Source organism: Panthera onca, chromosome A3 (genome assembly GCF_046562875.1).
Source record: "Panthera onca isolate mPanOnc1 chromosome A3, mPanOnc1 haplotype 2, whole genome shotgun sequence".
NCBI classification, from domain to species: Eukaryota; Metazoa; Chordata; class Mammalia; order Carnivora; family Felidae; genus Panthera; species Panthera onca.
Genome location: NC_138341.1, coordinates 92143362 through 92166328, shown reverse-complemented (window position 1 = coordinate 92166328; position 22967 = coordinate 92143362). Strand labels below are relative to the sequence as shown.

Sequence of the window (22967 nt, the reverse complement as noted above, 5' to 3'; positions counted from 1 at the left end):
CACATACCTCTGCCTGTCTACACAGGGACCCTTACCACAGCAGCTCCTGTTAGGAAAGGGTCCTGGGGAGAGACACCTGAATGAGAACTAAACTAGAATGATCAACAACTAAGAATGCCTAGGCTGGACAGCCTATTCCGCCATTCATTTTTAAAAATTTGCTTTGAATTCTCTTTAAATTGTTGTGAATATTCTTATGGACCTGACCACTCTTCTCGGAGGGGAGGAGCCGGTCTGCAAGAGGCCTCGTCCCCAAGGGCATCCTCTTACTCCCCAGAACTTGAGGCCCGAGTGGCCCATGGGCTTGCTCCTCCCCAGGGGCACGTGTTGTCCCTGTATAGACATTTGCAGAGTGACATGAACACCCACACTGCACAGAGGTGAGGGGCTTCAGAGTTCCTCACCTCCCCCCACAACAGTCTTCTAGGAACCTGCTCTCCCTGCACTTGGCAAGTGACTGTGGCCTAAAGGGATGCCGGCAGGAGTCCTTCCCCTGGCAGCCAGAGGGATGGTACCATGCAAATCCAGGGACTGCGTCTACAGGCTGAAACCAGGGCTGCCGCCAAAGCCTCTGCTGGCAGAGATGCCCCAGGGCAGCAGACCTCCACCAAGTGAGGGAGGTTGGGCAGAGCCCAACTCGTGTTTGGATGGAAATTCAAAGAGCTTAGAGAATATTAATGCCCATTACCTTAACCTTAATGGGAACAACTTCAAGGAACTGAAGTTTGATTTGTTTAAATTTATCTAGAAAAGACCCATCAAAGTATTCATAATTTCCACTTTATTTTCTGTACAGGGTGATGTAAAACATACACACTCTTTCTGCTAAGGTAGAGTGATGGTCACACGGTTAGTTTTCATAATATAATCCTCCACCCGAGAGGTCAAGGGAGGAGACCCCGCGATGGCCGGCTCAGCACGTGGCGGCGGGAGCCTGCTCTGGTCCACAGCTCACACTGCGGGCAGGCGGGTCGCGGGTGGCATGCCGTGCTGCCGGGTCCTCCGACGGAAGCCACAAAGGTTTGCATTTGGACATTTTAAATGCACAGTATCAGAGGATACAATAAATGCACACACTTTGGTTACAGGGATGTCATCACGCACGGTCACAACTGTGCAAAAATACTGTTTTCAAATCATTAAATAAAAAAAGGAGGAACTCACATAAGCTATATAAAAATGTTGCCACAAAAAGCAAAGCTTTCCTGTAAGAAATTGTGACTGACTCGGACTATGAACTAACCCCCGATCTGCTAAAATACAAGAGCTGGAACATAAATACTCATTATATTTTGTTCATAAAGAATATTCTGTAACCCCTGAAAACTAACTCGGGCCTCAGTCATGGTACTACCCAACGTTGATGGGACATTTCAAAAGAAGGAAGTTTGGGTAATGTTAACAGGACTGTTCTCATTTTCCTTTTATTTTCTGGCAGTTCTGTTCTAGCCATTACAATTATTTTAACTCTTTTCATGTAAATATTAAACACAGAAAATTATTAACTCAGCCACTGATCCCTGTTTACTTGTTTACTTCAATACAAACAAGCAACTCTCCAACTGTTTTCACAAACCACCACTTCCTCAGACAGGGCTTGTAGGGGCCACGAGCGCAGGGAAAGGAATTGCCTTAAGAGAAATCATCTTGTTCTTACTTCAAGTGGTCAGGCCAGAAAGTCCTTTTAACAAGTGAAACAAACCTTCACACTAGTGATTAAACAAGCACCTGGCAGGTAGGATTTAAATGCTCTCCAGGTGGGAAAGACTCACAGCCTGAGGACACAGGCTAGGAAAGCACTCACCACGCCTCACTTTCACACAAGTGCATTCAGCTGGCTGTGGAACAGACTGAGCATAGGAAACCACCCTGTGCAAATCATTTCTTCATAAGAGATTCCAATAGGAAGTGAAGAAAGTAGCAAATGGGCCATGTTCTCAATTGTACCATAAGTGATAGCCCTCTTTCTTGTAAGAATCCCAGACCTTTGGAGGAAGGAAGGAACACTCATCAGATTTCAGGGCCAAAGGCAAGAGTGTACCATGGCTTCTGACCTTCCTCTCTAGCCATCACTGACCTTCCTCCCCACCAGGCTACCTTGCACAGGTGACCCCACAACTGCAGCCAGGAAATCCTCAGCCACCTGAAGGACAGCCTCCACCACCAGGACTCAGCTGGCCCTTTCCAACTTCCTTTCTTGCTATGTTCTCCTTCATCCCAGCCCAACCTGCTCACCACCACCATGCCTTCCTTCTCTCTCAGCCCCTGGACTGGCCACACCCTCTACTTCTGCCCAGCCAAAGCCTACCAATCCCAGCTGAGGGACATCTAAAAATGAAAACACCCTTCAAATTCCAGTTACTATCTGACCTAACATGGGGAATTTCATTATGTGTATTTAATGACAGCAGCATAATTTAGAAAGACCCCTAAACTAGTCTAGGAACAAATGCATATCAAACTTAAGTCATTTAAGCATAAGAATACACACAGAGAAGATTCAGGAAATAAGAGCATGTCTAAAGCCACAGAATGTAAGCTTATAAGTCAATAGAGCACATATTATGTAAACCAAAATGATACAACTAAATTAAAATATACAAGCTCAAACAATTCCATCAGCCAAGAGGCAAATCGATCCTTCTCAGAAGCTGGTTGGCCTTCTTCCCTAACTGGACACACAGTAAACCCCTGTACCTGTACTTACCCCACCTAACCCAACACATTCAACAAATGGGTAAAATGATGACTGTTCTCTCAAGCTCTGACCTAGATAAACCCCAGCTCTGATGAGGAATCACATGGCGGGGGCACAGCAGGCACCGTCTCAACGTGGGCAAGTATCTGAACATGAAAATAAAAGGGACATGCCAATTGAATCACATTTATGTGAATATAAAGAAAGGATTCCACCCCAACAAAAAGTGGAAACAAATTCCAGGAAAAGGAAAAATTGTTTCTTATAGATCTTACATGTGTGAGTGAGTACAAATTGGTCAAACTCACCCTGACATCCACCCATACATGTAAGCAAGCCCTGCCAGGAAGCTCCCTTTTCTCACAACGTAAGTCAGCGCTGCTGACAGACCCTGGATGTTCTGAATTTCCGCATGCACATCAGCAAATACAACAATATAAAAAGCAAACACACTGGTCACTAGCACCATCATAAGAATCACAACAACAAATAAACAATTTCTAATAAGTGAAGTCATAAAACTCATTCCTAACAGCCATCCTGAACTAAACATGTACATTTAGAGAATACATCCAGGTACGAATTTATAGAAAACAAGCAAAGCATCTATTACCATGATTAGGTTTGGTACTCCAGTCCAAGAAAATGACATAAAAATACGTGGCAAAGTTAAACATGGGCTCTGCAAATATCAAAATGATAGGAATAAGATTGTGAAGTGGTTCTCAAAAAACCATGGGGGCTCCAGTGAGCATGGAATAGCCTATCACACCTACAATATGCACAGGACCTTCCCAGCTGTCTGCTTCACAAAGACACAAACACAGGGAGCTTACACACATACACACACGGTTTGGCTCATATGCAAAGAATTAAGCCATTAAATGGGCATCCCATAAAGATCATGTGGCCCTAACATGAAACTAAAGAGGAGTCAGCTGCATGCCACAAAGACATAATGTTCACTTTAGGTCCCCGTCTCCTTCTCCATCCCCTTGGATGGACTTTTTGATACGAAGCAACATGGTCGTAAGCCACTGATCCAAGCGAGATATTGAGTCAAATTCCTTCACCTAGTTTAAAGAAAGAGGAACAGGAATTATTCCATGGAAATACAACCAAACACACAAAAAAATAATGCCCCAGGCTGTTTAAATATTTCCAGTGATAATCCTCCAACTTTTTTTCATTTAAACCTTTCATTCCAGTTTATAGCTTTCATCTTTAAAAATAATATGTTTTTTCATTATCCTGGGACTATTTTGGTGGAGCTAGTGACAAATTCCTGTGCTTTTTATACTGCTCTGTATGCTAACATGCTAAACTCCTAACCACCTTTATAATTGGAAGAGCATACTTCATGTGACAAAGGAAATGAGACTGTGTATAAGAAGAAAATGTGGAAAATTACTGGTGTTGCATGCATGAACGTGCTTGCAGACACAGAACATGTGAAAGCAGAATCCCTTTAACTCATTTCAACGCATTACCAAAGAGTGATATCTTAACAGGATGTGATGGTTTGGTAGCAAAAGTTAAATGGGAAAATATTCCTTTCTACTATCACTTCAAAGCCATGATGAATAAATTAATGGAGGATACTGAGAAATCTGCTGGATTCTAAACACAAGATGGCAAAAGATGGGAAAATAGAAAACTAATGAGCACAAAAAAAAGTCTTCCATTTTTTTTATTCCAAGAATATAGCAATCTCTCACTGCTTTGTTTTTATATTTTAAGCTATATTTAACTGATTTTACTTTAGTTATTTATAGATCAGGTATTTTCAAAGGAAAACATTAAAATAGCAAAGTGTAACAGTTTATGATACTCTCTCTTAAATTTGTCTCCCAGCTAAACTCAGCATGGCTAATAGAACTGTCTAATTGTAAAGGTTTGTGGGATATATAAAACATGACCTTTGGAAAATATAACTTGGGTATATTGGATAAATGTTCAAACAAATGTTCCCCAATCCCCATTCCAAAACATTTATACAGGAAAAGGAAAAGAAGTTTCTGTAATTTAAACTTCAAAGAATGTACTGCATCCCAAACACATAACTTACTGCTTCAGTGTAAGCTTCACTGTTCTGTTCTTCATGAGCTTCTAGAAGTTTCTGGTAGTGTAAGTATGGAAAGGTTAGTTTGATAGGCTAAACAGTCCCACCCATGGATAGGTACTTCAAATATAGAAATAGCCTTAGTATCACATTAACTGATGTTGCCAAACACCTTACAGAATTGAGGAAATACTCAAATGTAAGCCAAGAGCTACCCTAAGGCAGGGACCCAGTTTTTGGGCTAACATTTCCGAGCTGCCTGGGTTAGAACACAATATTTCCGTCCTTGACTCTGGTGGCATTTGAGACCCACTCTGCAAAGGCAGGAGAATGCCAGCGCTCCTCACAGAATTAGAACTTCACTTCAGATCCAATCCCACCTGACAGCAAAGACTGTTTTTCTTCTTCAAATTGTGATGTTACTTACTTTCAATAACTTACATTCTCTTGAATCAGTAAAGGCTGGAAACATTTCCTCATACTTCTCAAGAGCAAGCTAAAAGAGAAAAAACACTTGTTAATGTGTGACTTGCTGAATCAGGAAATAAAGCACTTTCTATCTGAACATCCTAGTCCTTCAGTAAGATCTACCTGAAGCCTACTTAGGTGTATAACAAGTATGCTGTTACACTATCAGCACAGGAAACCTATTCAATCTGAATTACCAACTTCAATTATGAATACATTTCTAAACTAATTTTTCTGTATTAGGTTGCTGTAGAGATGACAATGTGGACCAAATCTAATTCTTTTTATTAGTTTATTTTTGAGAGGCAGAGAGAGAGAGACAGAGTGTGAGTGGGGGAGGGGATAGATAGAGAGGGAGACACAGAATCCGAAGCAGGCTCCAGGCTCTGAGCTGTCAGCACAGAGCCCGACGCGGGGCCCGAACTCACAAACCGTGAGATCATGACCTGAGCTGAAGCCGGGCACTCAACTGACTGAGCCACCCAGGCGCCCCACCAAATCTAATTCTTAAAAACAAACAGACAAGGTGTCCATTTCCATCCACTACACTGTCCAGATTGCAAATAAATCCCAGTGAGACCTTGGCTGGAGGCTGGAAGGAAGGACACCTCCCCTTCAGTGGCTTCACTTCCGCCCTCCCACCTCCAGAAGGACACAGCAAGGATGCCCAAATCTCTGCCTCCTGTCTCCCCAATCCCCGTTCCAAATTGATTTTGGAGTTTGAAAGAAAGGATGTTATTCTACTTTTACTTTTTCCCCCTTAACCCCCTAATTTCTTTAAAGTAAAACTACTGAAGGGAATGTGACTACCAGTTTGGCAGCTGTAACAAGATTACAACTGGGATGCATAGCACAATATTAGCATTATTATTATTATATTAATGAGGGCAGCTTGGTCTTGTTACAACCACTATCACCCAGTGAAGCACACCACGAATGACAGGGGGCCTGAGGCTTGTTCTCATGGGTCAAGTGCAGCAGAAACTGGCACTGCGGGCCTCCTTACCTTGGCATTCAGCTCATCTACTATGAAGTGACAGAGGGCCGCTTTAAAGAAGTAGTCCTTTGCACTGTACTTCAACAAAGGATTATCCATAGTGTTTGCCCCAACCTAGGCACAGAAAGCAGAATTAGATTTCAAAGGTTTACCTTCCTATTAGGCAAACTGATCCTCACCTACCCTTTAGAAGACACTTGTTTTATCTTACTTACATCAGTTTAGCTATAGATACATCCTTTTAACCCAGTATCACACACTAGGAAATTCTACTAGACAAGAAATGGAATTTAATACATAAAGTGCTAACCTGTTAAAAATGACCCAGAAGACTATTACTTTCAGGAAGACGGAATAGACATTATTTTTCTCCATCCCTCCTGCTAAGTGCAACTAAAAGCCCCATTTTATATAAAACCAACAAAAGGAGACTGAAAGGAGGAGACATGTGGAAAACACAGCACAGGTTCCCTGCGTTTTCTTTTTCTTTCATATATCCTGGACTTGGAACAAAAAGTTAGCAACCCATAAATGCCACACTAGATGCAGCAAAAAGAGAGAGACAGAGAGAGAGAGAGAGAGAGAGAGAGAGAGAGAGAGAGAGAGAATATACAGAAGTTTGCTTTGTCTAGCTGAAAGACCAAGAAAGGGGGAACCTAGCAAGACAGAAAAGTTTAGGAAGTTACTGCTCTACTCCAAATACCACAGAAAACTGTGGCTCCACCCCCACTCACTTCAGCAAAGACCCCAGACATAGCTAAGATGTCCATCCTTCTGAGACTGCAAGGGAGATCCCCAAAGCCCTGCCCCCTGCCTAGGTGGCTTCACAAAGGCCCAGTAGGGAACCAAGCCTTTATCCCCACCAGCTAGTAGTGGCCCACCCTTCACCCCTGCTTCAAGGCAGTGGAGACCTGGAGACCTCCTGGGGAGCCTGGGCCTCACTTCCACCCAGGAGGAAGGAGGGAGGGGTCATCCCCCATCTCCCAGCAGGTGAGATGTCAGAAGAGGCCTATGGAGGCTTACAACTTCCACCACCACCTGGCAGAGCAACCCCAATATAGTATTGGTGGCCGCCTCCACCCAGCAACAGTAGTGAGGGCCCAGACGTTAATGGAGGCCAAGTGGGGGCTGAGCTTCAAGCTCCAGCTGGCGGCAGTGAAGTGACAGGCCCCTACTGCAGCCAGAGCAGGGTCACAGGACACTAGCTGAGAGGAAAGGTTTAAATAGGTTCCAGTCCAGTTGTCAACAGTAACTCACTCACAACACCAAAAAAGGAGATCTTAACCTGAATGGCAAACAACAACCAAAAGATGACAGCTTTGAGGGGATAGAATTGTTAGAATTACACAACGATTTAAAAGGAGCCCTAATAAAAATGCTTCAAGCAGCAATTACAAAATAATGCTTAAAACTAAAGATAAAACAGAAAGCATCAACAAAGAAAAAGAAATTTCTAGCAGAGGAAAAAATCCATAAGATATAAAAAAAAAAAAAAAGTAGAAATTTCAGAACTGAAAAACACAATAACCAGTATAAAAAATGGATAGGCTCAACAGCAGAATACATGGAAAAGAAGAATCAATGAACTAATGACAGAAATTAGTAATTAGAAATTACTCAGTTTCAACAACAGAGAGCAGACAGATTGAAAAAAAAAACAAACAAAAAACAAAAAAAACAAATGAACAGAGTATCCGGGACTATCAGACTATAAAACAAAGTCTAATACTCAAGTTGTCCAAGTCCTGGGAGAAGAGAACAGAGAGAGGGGCTGAAAAAGTACTTGAAGAAATAATGGCTGAAACTTCCTAAATGTGGCAAGAAACATAAACTTACAGACTCAAGACGGTTAGTGAAACCCAAACAGGATGAAAGCAAAAATACCCGGGCCAAACTGCATAAAATTCTGAAAAACTGAAGCCAAGGACAAAATGTTAAAAGCAGCCAGAAAAAAATGATACCTTATCTACAGGAGAAAAACAACTTGAATGACAGCAGACTTCTCAGAAGTCGTTAAGTGGCACATTTTTCAGGTACTAAAGAAATCAATTGTCAACCCAGAGCTGCATACCCTGGGAAAAGATGCTTCAAGAATGAAGGGGAAATGAAAACATTCGCAGACGAAGGAACACTAAGAGAATTTGTCACCAGTAAACCTGACCTAAAGAAAATGGCAAAAGGATATCTGTTCCTTAAATGCAAAGGAAAAAATGAAAGAAGTAATCTTAGAACATCAGAAGAAAGAAAGAACATAGTAAGCAAAATATGGGTAATACAATGGGCTTTTCCTGTCTTCTTGGGTTTTTTAAATTATGTTGGACAGTTTAGGTAAAAATTGTATCATTGACTGAGGTAGTTCTCAAAGTATGGAGAGAAAATTATACATTGAATGAAGAGGAGAAAGGGACAGAAAGGAAGGTTTCTCTATTTCACTGGAAATAATAAAAATGATGATACCATTAGCTTGTGATAAATTCTGTACATGGTATACCTAGAACAATCACTAAAAACAGCTACTCAAAGACATTTACTTGAAAACACTATAGTCAAGCAACCCACTGTAAGTTATGGCAGGACAAAGAAAACAAAAAAACAAAAAACAGAGCATAAATAGAAAGTAATAAATAAAATGGCAGACTTAAGTCCTGATACATCAAAAATTACATTAAATGTGAATGCTCCAGGTAAACCAATTAAAAGACAGACATTAGTAGAGTAGATTAAAAAGCATGGCATAACTACATGCTGTCCACAAGAAACTCACTCGATCAATTACGGTAATATAGGCAGGCTGAATGAAAAAGATGGGAAAAGCTATCTCATACAGACATTAACCAAAAGCAAGCTGGAGGCTATATTAATATTAGGTAAAGTAGCCTTCAGAGCAAAGAAAATTAACAGAAACAAAGTAAGACATTATAAAATGATAAGAGTATCAACGTACCAAAAAAACATGGCAATCCCATGTATGCAGCAAACAGAGCTGCAAAATATGCGAGGCAAAGACTGACAGAAATGAAAGAAGAGAGACAAATCCACAATCACAGCTGGAGACTCCAATACTACACTCTCAACAATGGACAGAAATAGAGTATACAGAAAAACTCAACAACGTCATCAACCAGGAAAGTCTAATCAACATTACAGAACATGCCACCAAGCAACAGCAGAACCACAGAACAAATGCCAAGTTAGACCATGTTCTGAGCCATAAAACAACTTTAACAAATTGGTAAGAATTGAAATCACACAGAGTGTGTTCTCCAGCTACAATGGAATCAAACTAGAAATCAACAGAAAGATAAACAGGAAAATCTCCAAACACTTGGTAATTAACCAAAACATTTCTACATAATCCACGGAAATCAATAAATACAATGAAATAAATAAAACAATTTAACAGAATTGTAAGACACAAAGCATTGTTTAGAGGGGAACTGATAGCACTCAACATGTGTACACAACAAAGAGGAAAATCAGTAAGCTCAGCTCCCACCTCAACTCCCTAAAAAAGGAAGAACAAAATAAATCTAAAGACAGTAGGAGGATGAAATAATAGCATTAGAAATCAAAGAAACTGAAAACAGAAAAACAGAGAAAATCACTGAATTCTACCAAATGTTTAAAGAGAGGACATCAATCCCTCACAAATTCTTCCAGAGACGGGAAAATATTTCCCAACTCATTCCATGAGGCCAGTATTACTTTCCTGCCAAAATCAAAGATCTCACAAGAAAATTAAAGAATACAGATTGAAAATCCTCCACAAAATACTAGCAAACTAACTCTGAAAACTTTCAAAAAGGCTTACACATTATGACTATACAGTAAAAAATTAATTTTGTCCAAAGTGAGGTCTTGCTTTTGTCTGTGGCTCCTGGGAAGTCATCTTTAAGCCCTTGCTTGGAATGTCCTACCTGAAGAGTATTTTTGTTTACCTGAGTGTCTCTGACAACGTGGTTCAGCTCAACATATGGAGGGACTGGAGAATAAGATCAGCCATGTCTATGAGCCACAATAAAAATTCTAGATGCCAAGCGCAGGTGAACTTCTTCCCCTGTTGGTAATACTCCATGCATATTTTCACACATTGTTGCTCGGGGAAGTACTCCACTGGGGAAGGACAATAGGAAGTTCCACACTTGCAACTCTCCTGGACCCTGCTCCTAAGCACCTCTTTCTTTCACTGATTTTAATCTGTATCCTTCTGGTATAATAAACCATAACTGTGGCATAATAGCTTTCACTGAGTCCTATGGGTCCTTCTAGAGAATTATCAAACCTGAAGGTGCCCTTGAAGACCCCCAAACTTTGCAATAATCAAGCAGGATTTATCCCAGGAATGTAAGGTTGGTTCAAAACATGAAAATCCACCAATAAAATACACCATACTAATAAAGAACAAAAACCATATGATCATTTCAACAGAAACAGAAAAAAAGCACTTGACAAAACCCAATATGCTTTGAGGATAAAAACACTCAACAAACTAGGAAGAGAAGGGAACTTCCTCAAACTAATAGAGGGTATCTGCAGAAGACTTACAGCTAACATATTATTTAATGATGAAAGACGAAAAGCTTTCTGTCTAAAATGGGAATAAGACAAGGATGTGTGCTCTTGCTACTTATTTACCATTGTTCAGGAGGGTCTAGCCAAGGTAACTAACAAGAAAATTAAGTAAAAGGCATCCAGATTTGAAAACAGGTAAAACTATAGCTATCTGCAGATGACATGAATACATGATTTTCTAAAAAGAAATCAAAACAAACAAATAAACAAAAACCCCAAACCCACTAGAGTTAATAAACTAGTTCAGTAAGGTTGCAGTATATAAAACTAGCAAATAAATAAATAAAAATAAAACTAGCAATTAACAACCTGAAAAGGAAACAGAGAAAACAATTCCATTTACAACAGCATCAAAAAGAATAATATACTTAGCAGTATATGTAACTAAAGAAGTGCAAGGCTTGCGCACTTTTTAAAAACTATAAAATATTATTGAACAAAATTAAAGAAGATCTAAACACATGAAAAGGCACCCTGTATTCAGAGTTTGGAAGATTTAATGATGTTAAGATGTCAATACTTTCCAAATTGGTCTATAGATTCAATGCAATCCCCATCAAATTCCAGCTGGCTTTTTAGCACAGATAAATTGATCCTAAAATTCATATGGAAATGCTAGGGTCCCTGAATAGCTAAAACAATCTTGAAAAAAAGCAAGAAAAAAAGCTGGAGGACTCACAGTTCCTGATTTCAAAACTACATAATCAAAACAGTGTGACTGATACTGGCAGAAAGACAGACATATAAGGCCAATGGGATAGAAGAGATGGTCAAATAGAATATCCGTTAAATAATTTCCAGTGAGGGGTCCAAGACTATATTCAATGGCAAAAGGACAGTATATTCAACAAACACTGCTGGGAAAACTGAATATCCACAAGCAAAAGAATGAAGGTGGACCCTTACCTAACAGTATACACAAAACACTATACACTCACAATGAATCAAAGACCTAAACAGAAGACCTCCAATTATAAAACTCTTACAACAAAACAGGGGAGAAGCTTTCAGGACCCTGGGTTTGGCAATGACTTCTTGAATATGATGTGAAAAACACAGGTAACAACAAAAACACAGAGAAACTGGATTTCATCAAAGTTAAAAACTACATATCAGAGGACACCAACAACAGAGTAAAAAAAGCAACCCACAGAATGGGAGAAAATATATAAAGAATTTCTAAAATGTAATACAACCCAACTCAAAATCAGGTAAAGGAACTGAACCAACATTTCTCCAATGAAGATAGACAAATGGCCAACAAGCTGGGGTGCCTGGGTGGCTCAGTTGGCTAAGCGTCTGACTTCAACTCAGGTCATGATCTCACGGCTTGTGGGTTCGAGTCCTGCATTGAGCTCTGTGCTGACAGCTCAGAGCCTGGAGCCTGCTTCGGATTCTGTGTCTCTCTCTCTCTCTGTTCCTCCCCCACTCATGCTCTCAGCCTGTCTCTCAAAATAAATAAATAAACATTAAAAAAAATGGCCAACAAGCACATGAAAAGGGTCTCAACATCACTAACCATCAGGGTAATGGAAACCAAAACCACAATGAAGTGTGACTTCATGCTCATTAGGGTAGCTATTATCAAAAACCCAGAAAACAGAAGGTATTGGTGAGGATGCAGAGCAACTGGAACCCGTGCACATTGCTGGTGGGAACGTAAACTGGTGCAGTCACTGTGGAAAAGTTTGGCAGTTCCTCAAAAAGTTAAAAACAGGGGCACCTGGGTGGCTCAGTTGGTTAAGTGTCTGACTCTTGGTTTTGGCCCAGGTCATGATCTCACAATTTGTGAGATGGAGCCCTGCATCGGGCTCTGTGCTGACAGCATGGAACCTGTTTGGCATTCTGTCTCCCCATCTCTCTCTGCCCCTCTCCCACTTGCACGCTCTCTCCCCAAAAAAAGGTAGAAACAGACTTGCTTCATAAACCAGCAATCCGAATCCTAGGTATATATACAACCAAGGGAATGGCAAACATACCGCCACAAAAACATGAACACAAGTTTTCAGAGCAGAATTATTCATAATAGTTCAAGTGAAAAAAGCTCAAATGTTCATTAAGTGATAAACAGGTAAACTAACCACGGAATATTACTCAGCTATGAAAAGTATCATTACATGCTAAAACAAACGTGTTTCAAGGTTTTAAGAAGAACCTTGAAAAAACTATGCTAAGCAAAAGAAGCCAGTTACAAAAGGCCACATTTCCTAGAAGGCCTAGAATAAACAAGTCCAGAGACAGAAAGTAGAGAGTGGTTTCAGAGACCAAGAGAAGGGGAGATAGGAGTGTCTTCTGGGGGATGATGAAAATGATTTGGAATTAGGTACTGGTGATGGTTACACAACTTTGTGAATATACTAAAACCTACTGACTTGTATTCTTTACCAGGATGAATTATATGATGTGTGAATTATATCTTTTTTTTTTTAATTTTTTTTAACATTTATTCATTTTTGAGACAGAGAGAGACAGAGCATGAACGGGGGAAGGTCAGAGAGAGAGGGAGACACAGAATCTGAAGCAGGTTGCAGGCTCTGAGCTGTCAGCACAGAGTCCAATGCGGGGCTCGAACTCACAGACCACAAGATCATGACCTGAGCCAAAGTCGGACGCCCAACCGACTGAGCCACCCAGGCGCCCCAAATTATATCTTGATAAAAAGGAAAATTAAACAAAGTTTAATTAAAAAAAAAGACTCAGAGTGACTTCCACTGTAAGTCGGCAAGACTGCGGCAGCCTCACCTGCTCGTAGATCTCGATGGCTTTCTGGTACTGCTCCAGCTGGGCGGCATACGCTGCCACTTTCAGCAGACACTTGTTAGCTGAACTGCAATCAAGAACCAGAGCAGAGCAAGTAACAATCCAATGGAAAAATGGAAACGTATTCCAGTACACCCTCATTTGGTACAGCCCGATATGCTCACAGAGTATGGTGAAGGTTTTTCTTTTACCACACATAACAAAACCCATTTAATTATATTAAGAAAAACAACACTTGCCTGTTGGATTCTTCCCCTTTGTAATAATCAGCTGATTGTTCATAATGTGCGATAGCCTGAAAAACACAAATGTATTTTACCCAAATTGTCTGAAGAACTACGTTTAAGAATTACAACTGCATAGGTATTATTCCTATAGCTAAACCTATTTCAACAGCACACCTTTCATAACTTGGCCTCCTTTACTTGAGGAATAGAATATAGCATGCATATCCGGAATACTCACTGTCCACCAAATTTTCTTCTTCCCTTCCTCCAAGGCAAATGCCCAGCTACACTATTTCTCCAGCCCCTACGTGCAGTTCCGGGCAGCTGTGACCTGCTGTTTCCAACAGAATGTAAAGAGACATGCTGTGGGCCTCTACAAGGCTTGCCTTATCCACCTGAACGTGTATTCTTCTTCAGGCCTCATCCCTTTCAATGAGCTAGAATGGCAATGACCAAGTTTGGAGTGACAGTGGAAGCCACAAATCAAAGATGGCAGAACTGTCCACCTTGTTCCAAAATAACTACAAAGGGCAGAATGTACCTCAATCACCATGTACCCACTGCTGCCAAAACCAGAACAGCTACGCTGGATGGTTATTTTAGAGACACACAAAGCCCTATTACATTTTAGGTCTACAGCTTGCCTCAGCAGCATAGACTTTCCTCATCAATACCTTAAGTGTCATCTAGAATAATAGTGTTGCCTTCAATCTAAAATGTGTGGTGATGAATTAACAGTCAAGTGGAGAAGAAACAGAGGTTTTAAGCTGGAAAGCTAGAAGCCCTTGTCACGCTGTGGCATAACAGTGAAATCAAGCATATGACAGCTCAGAAGGCAGAACACATCCCTACTGGATCCAGAAACTCTACAGGAAGAAGCTGTATGGAAAGAGACAGATAATAGTGTGTATTGCTGTTTTCAGCAAAGCTTTGTAAGAGAGAACTCTGGAAAGAATTAGCTTGTTTTGTAGGCAATTATGAAAGAAAACAGACAAAGTCCAGTGATAGGGCCTCATACAACTGGAAAGGCCAATGGCTTCTATACCCCAAATGGCAAAAGATAAGTCTGAACATTTTAAACTAGGGGCCTGGCAACCTTTTCTGTAACAGCCCGGGTTATAAATATTTTAGGCTTTGTGAGTCATATGATGTGTTGCAACAACTTAGTTCTCCTGCGGTACCACAAAAGCAGCCACAAACAGTAAACAAATGAGTGGGTCTATGTTCCAAAAGCTTTATTTATGGACAATTTTAATTTCACATGGTTTTTACATGTTGTGAAGTGCTGTTTTCTGACTAATGATTAAAAAACATGAAAACTATTCTTAACTTGGGTATACACAAACAGGTGGTGGGTTTGTGGACCTCTGCCTTAAATTTCAAGGTTTTCCCAGTAAGCCATAAAGAGGAAGATGGCTGGTATCAGACTACAGGTGCTCCCTTCCCACTAAGCCCATAGCTTCAAGGAAGTCCTACCCAATGACTGAACAGAGAGGCACAAAGACAAGAAAACAAACAGGCTAGGGAACTATGTTAAAGATCACTCTAGCCGTGGCTCCTGGGAGCTGACTGGAAGCAGAAAGACCTGGCCATAAAGCCTCAGCCCCCACCTTCTTGCAGGTACTAGTGTAATGATCAAGACCAACACTGACTTGGTTTACAAAATTTGTTTACTTCTGAGGCCAGCATTAGCCATGTCTGGACTGCAGAGCATCATGGACGGTTTGTGAAAAACTGACACTTCTGGGCTTGAATAATTATGTTTTGGGTCCATTTGGTCAGCCTACCCTAACTAATATACTCCCCAAACAAATCTTCTGAGTATTATTTATAACAGGGGCAAAACTGGAAACAATGTAAATGGTTAAATATAATAAACTACTATGCTAAGATTAAGAATAATGACAGAAAGTATCAATACGGAAAGTTCTCCATGAAATATTAAATTAACAAACAGCCATGAAAGAACAGATACATTGCAGTCCTCTTTTCACACATACATAGACACATAGGGAAACCATCTGGAATAGATTCCCTGCACACTTATCAGAGCTGTCACATACACAAATGTGTGGGATGATGTGATGAATATATATGTTCTCCCACTAAAATGTAAGCTCTGTAAGGGCAGGTGTCACCATTATGTCGCTGAACCTAGCAGAGTGTTGATCATATAGTAGGTGCTCAATAAACAGATGCTAAGTGAGTAAAGGCAGACTGCATTTCAAGTGATAGCCCCCTACTAAACTACTGCCAATATCTTAATGTGGAATGCCCAGAAAGTGTTTCAGTCAATTCCTAATTAATCAAAAGTAATCTTCTTTGAAATGTTCCCATGCTCTCTAAAGTATTTAACATAGTTTTCCATTGTAACAGATGGGGTAAAGTATGAGAAATGTGACTGAATCTTTACTAAAGAGTGTCAGATGATATAACCTCAGGGAGTGGGGCCAGGGGGTGGAGGTGGGGACTCTCACTACTTATCTTTCTAGTTCTCACAACACCAGAACTCAATGAACAGTATTGGGTTAACTGTATGTAACTGCGGTTTTGAGGTAAAAATAAGTGGCCAAATAGGGACAATTTGGTTTAACCTAATACTTATTAAGTAATGATACTGGTTCATCAAAATGTAACTGTAAACTACAGCTAGATTCATCACAGTAAAAAGAAATTTAAAGCTTAGTTTTTAATAGTGCTAATTAAGCCAATAATGAAACTAATACTTCCAAGTTTTGACAGAGGTTATAGTTGAAATCAAATCTTATCTAGTGGCTTAACAAAGAAGTTTCAGAGAAAAGAGGTTGGCACAGGTTATCATTGGATGTTCACACCTAGTCTGGAGTTTTAACATGCAGTGAAATTTACCAGCCACAAGTAGACCCTCGCACCTTACAAAATTACCCACTGTTTTTTACAATTTAACAGACCATGATAAATATCAAAAGTAGAAGACAGCCACCAATAATAACTGCACACATAACTATAAACCCAGACACAAAATCATCCGTTATCCTGTTATTTAAGTAGCCCACCAAAGGAACTACATTCATATTCTTTTTTGGGGAATCTGGTGAAGGTCACAATGCTGGAAAATACATGAATCCTGAAATGAGAGAGAACACTCTTTAGGACTGCAGTCCTCATCAGTCTTAAAGCAAATGCAATTTCCACATCTCAAGCTTAAGAGTCCACTTTATAGGTCAACTTAACCTTCAGATGGGATCAACTCTTTTAGAATATATACCTCCAGACAGGACATGAACTTGCCATAGGCACATCCTACATGGTAACCAATAGTATTAAATCATGTTCTCCAGGGGCTGAAACAGAAATGGTCACAATTCCTCTGGGTCATTTAAAAGCCCATTTAAAAAGGACCCATTTATTAGTTTGTTTAATGTTTTATTTCATGAAATCAAAGGAATAATGTGAGCCTTTGAAACTTCACACACTTCATTGGTCACTAGCTAAAGTCTGTGCACGACTTATAGAACATACAGTGGCTTATATTAACAGAGAATAAATTCATTTGTAATAAATCAAATGTAAGGTACCTTAATAGAACTGATTTTCAAACTTAAACTTCAAGCACTACTGACCATAATCTGGTGAGTCCAACCAAGGAAGCAAGGGTAATGATTTCTAAACACAGGAAACCAAACATCAGGGAATACTGCAAGGTAACCCTCTGTGTGCTGAGTAATATTCTTTTTTTTTTTTTTAATGTTTATTTTTGAGAGAGACAGAGCATAAGTAGGGGAGGGGCAGAGAGACAGGGAGACACAGAATCCAAAACAGGCTCCAGGCTTTGAGCGGTCAGCACAGAGCCCAATGCAGGGCTTGAATTCACAAGCCATGAGATCATGACCTGAGTTGAAGTTGGACACTTAACCCACTGAGTCACCCAAGTGCCCCATGCTGAGTAGGGTTCTTAAACTGCTTTTAAAAGGGCATGTCACATTAGTGTAGGGAGATGCCACCTGCTGGCCAACTTACAGAATGGCAGGAACACCATGAGTTCTGGGGGGATTCAGAAGCTGACAAAACACATTTTTTTTTAAAAGAAGGAAAACAAGAGAACACTACAGATCATTTTATCCACCCTGAATTTCACAAACGGAGACCCATGTGTGAAGTGGTTGCTCAAGAGCATGCCCTGGCAGCAGAGATGGCACAGTGCTGCAGGCTCCTGGCTCCAGTGTACTCTCCTGACCACCCTGGGAGAAGCCAACGAAGGAGCCTCCACTGGAAAGATGGTCTGCATGAGTGCTTGTCCCCCTAAGATGATTCAACCTTGGTGAAGATACTGTGCCCACCCGAGACACCCTGAAAAATAAATATCCCAGCCACACCAGACCCATCTCCTTTCTGTTCCATCACCAATTCTGCAGCAGGGAGCACAGAAGGGCTCAGGTCTGGGTCTCCCCATCCTCTCCAGGGTCTGCAGATAACTTCTCTGATGAGAAGGGCCACATGCAATGCAGTCAGTGGCTCTGATTTAGTCAAGATTGGAGCACCCTTAGAAAACCATGGCATATATGACAAAATGGCCAAATCATGAATTCTATTAAATAAGTCATAGTGAGTTTTGTGCTACATAACCACAAGGTGGTGATTAGCATGAAGTCAGAGGGTGAAGGTTAATTCCAGTCCAACTTTAGTAGTCAGAGACACCTCCCCAAACAAAGATTCTATGTGCTTTGGCAGGTACATTGCTATGGCAGAGATAGGGGTGTCAGAGTCTACTAAGTACATAGAGTTCTGGGTTCTTGGAATTCATCAGTAAACAAGAGGCAAAGCTCCGTGCTGACATGGGGTGCCCACTCTAGTGCAGGGAAAGACGATGAATAACAGGAATGATGAGTAAGCATTTGTAGCGTATGACATAAGGTGACATGTGCACTGCAATAAAAAGAAAAAGCCGAGTTGGGGGAGGTGTTTGGGTATGTATTCGTGACAAGATGGGGTTCCAATTTTAACTAAGTGGTCATGATAGGTCTCATAGAAAAGGCAACAAATTAAGCAAAAATTTGAAGGACAAAGGGGAGTAAGCCATGTGGGCATCTGTGGAAGAGCCCCAAGGACAGAGGAAACACAGTGCAAAAGTCTTGAGGCAGGAGCTCATCTGGCATGTGTGAGGATCAGCAAAGAGGTCATAGAGGCCACAGCATGGTATATAGCACGGGGGAAGAAGGTGGGGAAGAGCAAGAAGAGAGTTCAGAGAGGCACAAGGGTGGGGGATGAATCAGTGGAGACTTGGAGGCCATCTGAAGGCTCTGGCTATTCCTCTGAGTGAAGATAGGGTAACGTCAGGTTGTAAGCAGTGAAGACACAATCTGATCTACTTTACCTAAGGATTTCTCTGGCTGTTCTGTTACACTGGAGGGAGGGGGGACATTACTATTGACAAAAACCAGTGTAATATATATGAAATTATCATTTCACACCAGGAGAAAAGTTCTCATATGTTGGCAACAGTACCTGTCTTGCTAACTTCCAAGTGGCTGCCATACTACACCTAACTCCTTGATGCTCCATTAGGATTTTAGTCAACATTGCTATTTCTTAGTATAAAGCCCCCCTTTCCCTGAGAAAATGCACAAAAGCAGAGAAGAGAGTGAATCCAAAAGGAAAGGGTGATGGGGACCTTATGCCCAGGGCTCAGAACTCAAGCAGGAGCAAAAACAGGAAGGCCAATTTAGAGGCTCCTGCAGTGACCCAGTGAAAGCTGGGGGCACAAGGAGGTAGTGAGGGGGCGGGGACTTGGGAGCTTAGAGGACAACACTGTAGAAATCGCCCACAGACTGGATGTGGAGAAAAAGAGGATGCCTGTGGTTCGGAGGGGGAATATCACAGTGGAGGGGGGGGATCGGAATCCTGTCTCAGACACACTGGACTGGCAGTGATGGTTGGCAGACAGGAGGATACAGGGATCTGAGGTGTGGAGGGAGGTCTGGGCTGCAGATAGACTTGTGAGCCACTGGCAGACAGTCTGTAAAGCAGTGACGATGAGTGCAGAGAGAGCACCAAGAGAGCAATGTGGAGTGAGAGAAGACAAGGAGTTAGCCCCAGGGTGCCCCACACCAGAGTATGGGGAGAAGAGGAGGCACCATCAGTCACCTGTTCCAGAAGCAGAGAGACAGCATGAAATAAAAGAGGAAGAGGGATGCCTGTCTGATGCTGCATGGGGCTCAGCGAGTGCCCTGACCATTCAGATAGGACAGAACTGTAACCCCAAGAGCATGCCAGGTGCTCATCAGCCTGACAGGAACCATTGGCCTCCACTGCCGCTTTTCTTTCTCACTCACACCTCTGGTTTCCCACAGTACTCAGGACGGTGTTACATAAACATGTGTCTCTAGTCTGAGCTGACGGAGTCTCCGGATCTGACAAATGTCTTCCTCTTGCCAAGGTGCCCTGAGCCCTGCAGGTGATCCTGTAACTGAGAAGACAGGGTGATAAAGGATGAAGCCCTGTGCTGGGGCCGGCTTTGCATCAGCTCTGCTGGATCCAATCTGAATGGTTCCAGGCAGCTCAGTCCTTTCGAGCCCTAACTTCCACATCCATAAAGGGGCCTCTGTGCTATAAGAGCTAAAAAGTGGTAAAATTTCACAGCATGCAAGCAACGACAGAGCCTGGGAAAGAGTGGTGCTCAGTGTTTCCTCTTCTCCTCTTTTGCTGCTATAAACCACAGCTCAGAAAACCAGCCCCATGTGAAACAGAGGTATGGCTAGGCCAGTGTTCAGTTCCCTTCTTCCTCCAGGTCAGGGCCTAAATTATAAAGGTGAGCACATCCCTGCAGTCCCAAAGCTTCCTTCCTGAAGCCCAAAGGAAGACTTCTGGAAACACCACCATCCTGACACAAATCACCCAGAGCAGAGAGAGCGGGCAGGCTTGGTAAATGTTACCCAGCTCTCAGGTGTCAGGCACTTCCCTGAAGAGAAGCCTATCCAGACCTTAGCCCGCCAGGTCCCCCATCTCTACAATGAAGCAATCTCAATAGTTCTGCACCACTCAGCTCCACTGGAAGGGGGAGGGCTCCCTGAGTCATGTTGTCTACCTGCCTCACACCCACCTGTGGAGGAACACTGCCCTAGCTCACCTTCTCGATGTCCACGAGTTCAGTCTCATAGATCTCTGCAATGGTGATGTGGTGCTTGGCTGCAATCGTAAACCTTCCCTGCGGGAAAAACAAAAAACAGTCCCATTCTGCTTTCACCTTTTTGAAAGCCAAACACTTTGGGAAGCAAAAAACAACAACAAAAGTACAACTGTAAGCCATCTCCAGGACTCCACCCCACAGCCGCTCACGCAAGGCAGGGTCTTACCATGTCTGTGTAAATGTCGATGGCTGCATTTAAGCAGTTGATAGCCTCTGAAGCGAAGGCATTTAAGAAAAACAATGAAAAATCCATTCAGTCAAAGAGGGTTCTGGGGAGCCTATCTTCTTGGCTGTTACTAGAATGTTAAGGAGGTTGCACTTGGGGTGGAGGGTACGCAGGTGAGTTAGTGAAAAGCAAGCAGAAATCACACAAGGCCAGACCCCACAGTATGCTCAGTCCCCAGCAGGTTCAGTGCCAAGTAGGGAACTGTAGCTGGGGGGGTGGACTGGCTCAGTTGTCTCAGCCAGACAGTGAGGACCCAGCCAGGGTGAAGCCCACATTAAAGAGCAGACAAAGCCATGGGGGCTGTCATCAACACTGATCAGCTCTAGCTGCTAAAACATAAGTGTAAATGCATTCTTCACTGATATCATGTATATATATGAATTCTGGAAGACAGTCCTTCACAAGGAAGATCACTTCAATAGACTCAACTCTTCATGCAGCCAATATCAAAAGCACTTTGAAAATACCTGTTCACACAACTCTTAAGTGAAGTCAGCATTTTGTACAATGTTAAAAGATGCTAACTTTTGGGGTATGAAAAAGAAACCTAGTAAGTGATACTGCTAATAAGTTCTATTAATTTTCTAAAACACTGAGCCAACAAATTTCCTGTCACAAAATGGTGGTGTTTATAATGCTAGCATACAGATGACAGCTCCAAGTTTATTGTTCTTGCTTTAAAGGAGGTAAGCAAAGAGAAAAGGCCTGACTGAAAAGTAGAAAGGTAACACAGAGTAACAAAATTAAAAGCAATTTCTTCCCAAGCTATGTAAGAAATGTGAATTGTTACACCTTTAAAAATATAGAAAAGTAAGCTACCCACAGTGCCACTCAAACCCACTGCTGGTATTTTGATGTACTTTTCCTTCCAGTGTTTTCTGGATGCATTTCCATGTGCACAAATTTTTTAATAAATTTGAGACCTCAATTCTTGTGTGGTTCTTTGGTTACCATGTGGACATTTACCAGGTCATTGGAGATGCTCTGAATCCAGGGACTTTAATGCCTGCATCATATCCTGGAATACTGATGCATTATAATTTTATTATTCCACCCTTGTTGTTCATTTAGGCTGTGTACAGTTTTTCACGTTCAGAAACAGAATGCAATTAATCTTTATACAAAAGCCCTTGAAGTATCTTAGTTCTCAATGATACATTCATAAAAGCTGAGATTTCTGTGCTAAAGTGCACTGCTAAAAGAAAAATACGGAGGCTCCACAGCCACCAGTGCATGTGCCACAGGGAAGATGTTAATGCTTTTAATTGCTAAGTGTATACTCTTAACTAAAAAAGAAATAACATTTGTAAACTTTTGCCATTTTAAATACCCAAGTTCATTATTTCTTCAAAACCAGTACTTGAAAAACCAGTACTTTTAAAAAAGTCAGATGAATACGGTGTGAATAAGTTGTTTTTAACTATCAGATATTACAATCTCCCATTAACTGGATCTTAAAATGTACCAGGTATTTAAGAGTGAGGGACCATTACTTTTATTTAATGAGTAATATATATTCATAAATTAAGATAATAATAAGATGTAGATAAAATTAAAGCTAATTTCCAAAACATTCTCCAAAATGCACTGTGAATGGAGTTTAAGAAAATAGGTATTATGACAAATTGAACATAATTTCTCCTTGTAAAAGCTCAAAGTGATTATAGAAAAAACCCTGAAGGTACTAAAATCTCTATTATCCCAAAGCACAAACATTTCTTTTTTACAGGACTCAAAGGTCCAGCAGCGTAACCTGAGAGAAGGCCCCCAACATTGATCCGATGGCCCTGGG

At 41.3% G+C, this 22967-nt stretch overlaps 1 protein-coding gene across 3 annotated transcripts in view; it reads right to left on the bottom strand.

Moving 5' to 3' along the window:
• Window positions 1-764: 764 nt before the first annotated feature.
• NAPB (NSF attachment protein beta) overlaps window positions 765-22967 on the bottom strand; it is a 41110-nt gene continuing 18907 nt past the window's right edge. Inside the window, exons 4-11 of one of the 3 annotated variants that reach the window (XM_078444306.2) lie at window positions 21116-21162; window positions 20890-20967; window positions 13797-13852; window positions 13540-13624; window positions 6235-6339; window positions 5188-5256; window positions 4767-4817; window positions 765-3771 (exon numbers count right to left, since the gene is read on the bottom strand). In XM_078444306.2, the coding sequence (XP_078300432.1) occupies window positions 3661-3771; window positions 4767-4817; window positions 5188-5256; window positions 6235-6339; window positions 13540-13624; window positions 13797-13852; window positions 20890-20967; window positions 21116-21162 (602 nt within the window). In that variant the 3' untranslated portion in view covers window positions 765-3660. The remainder of the gene's footprint in view (window positions 3772-4766; window positions 4818-5187; window positions 5257-6234; window positions 6340-13539; window positions 13625-13796; window positions 13853-20889; window positions 20968-21115; window positions 21163-22967) is intronic. The other 2 variants (XM_081795311.1, XM_078444307.2) reach the window with 2 other exon arrangements.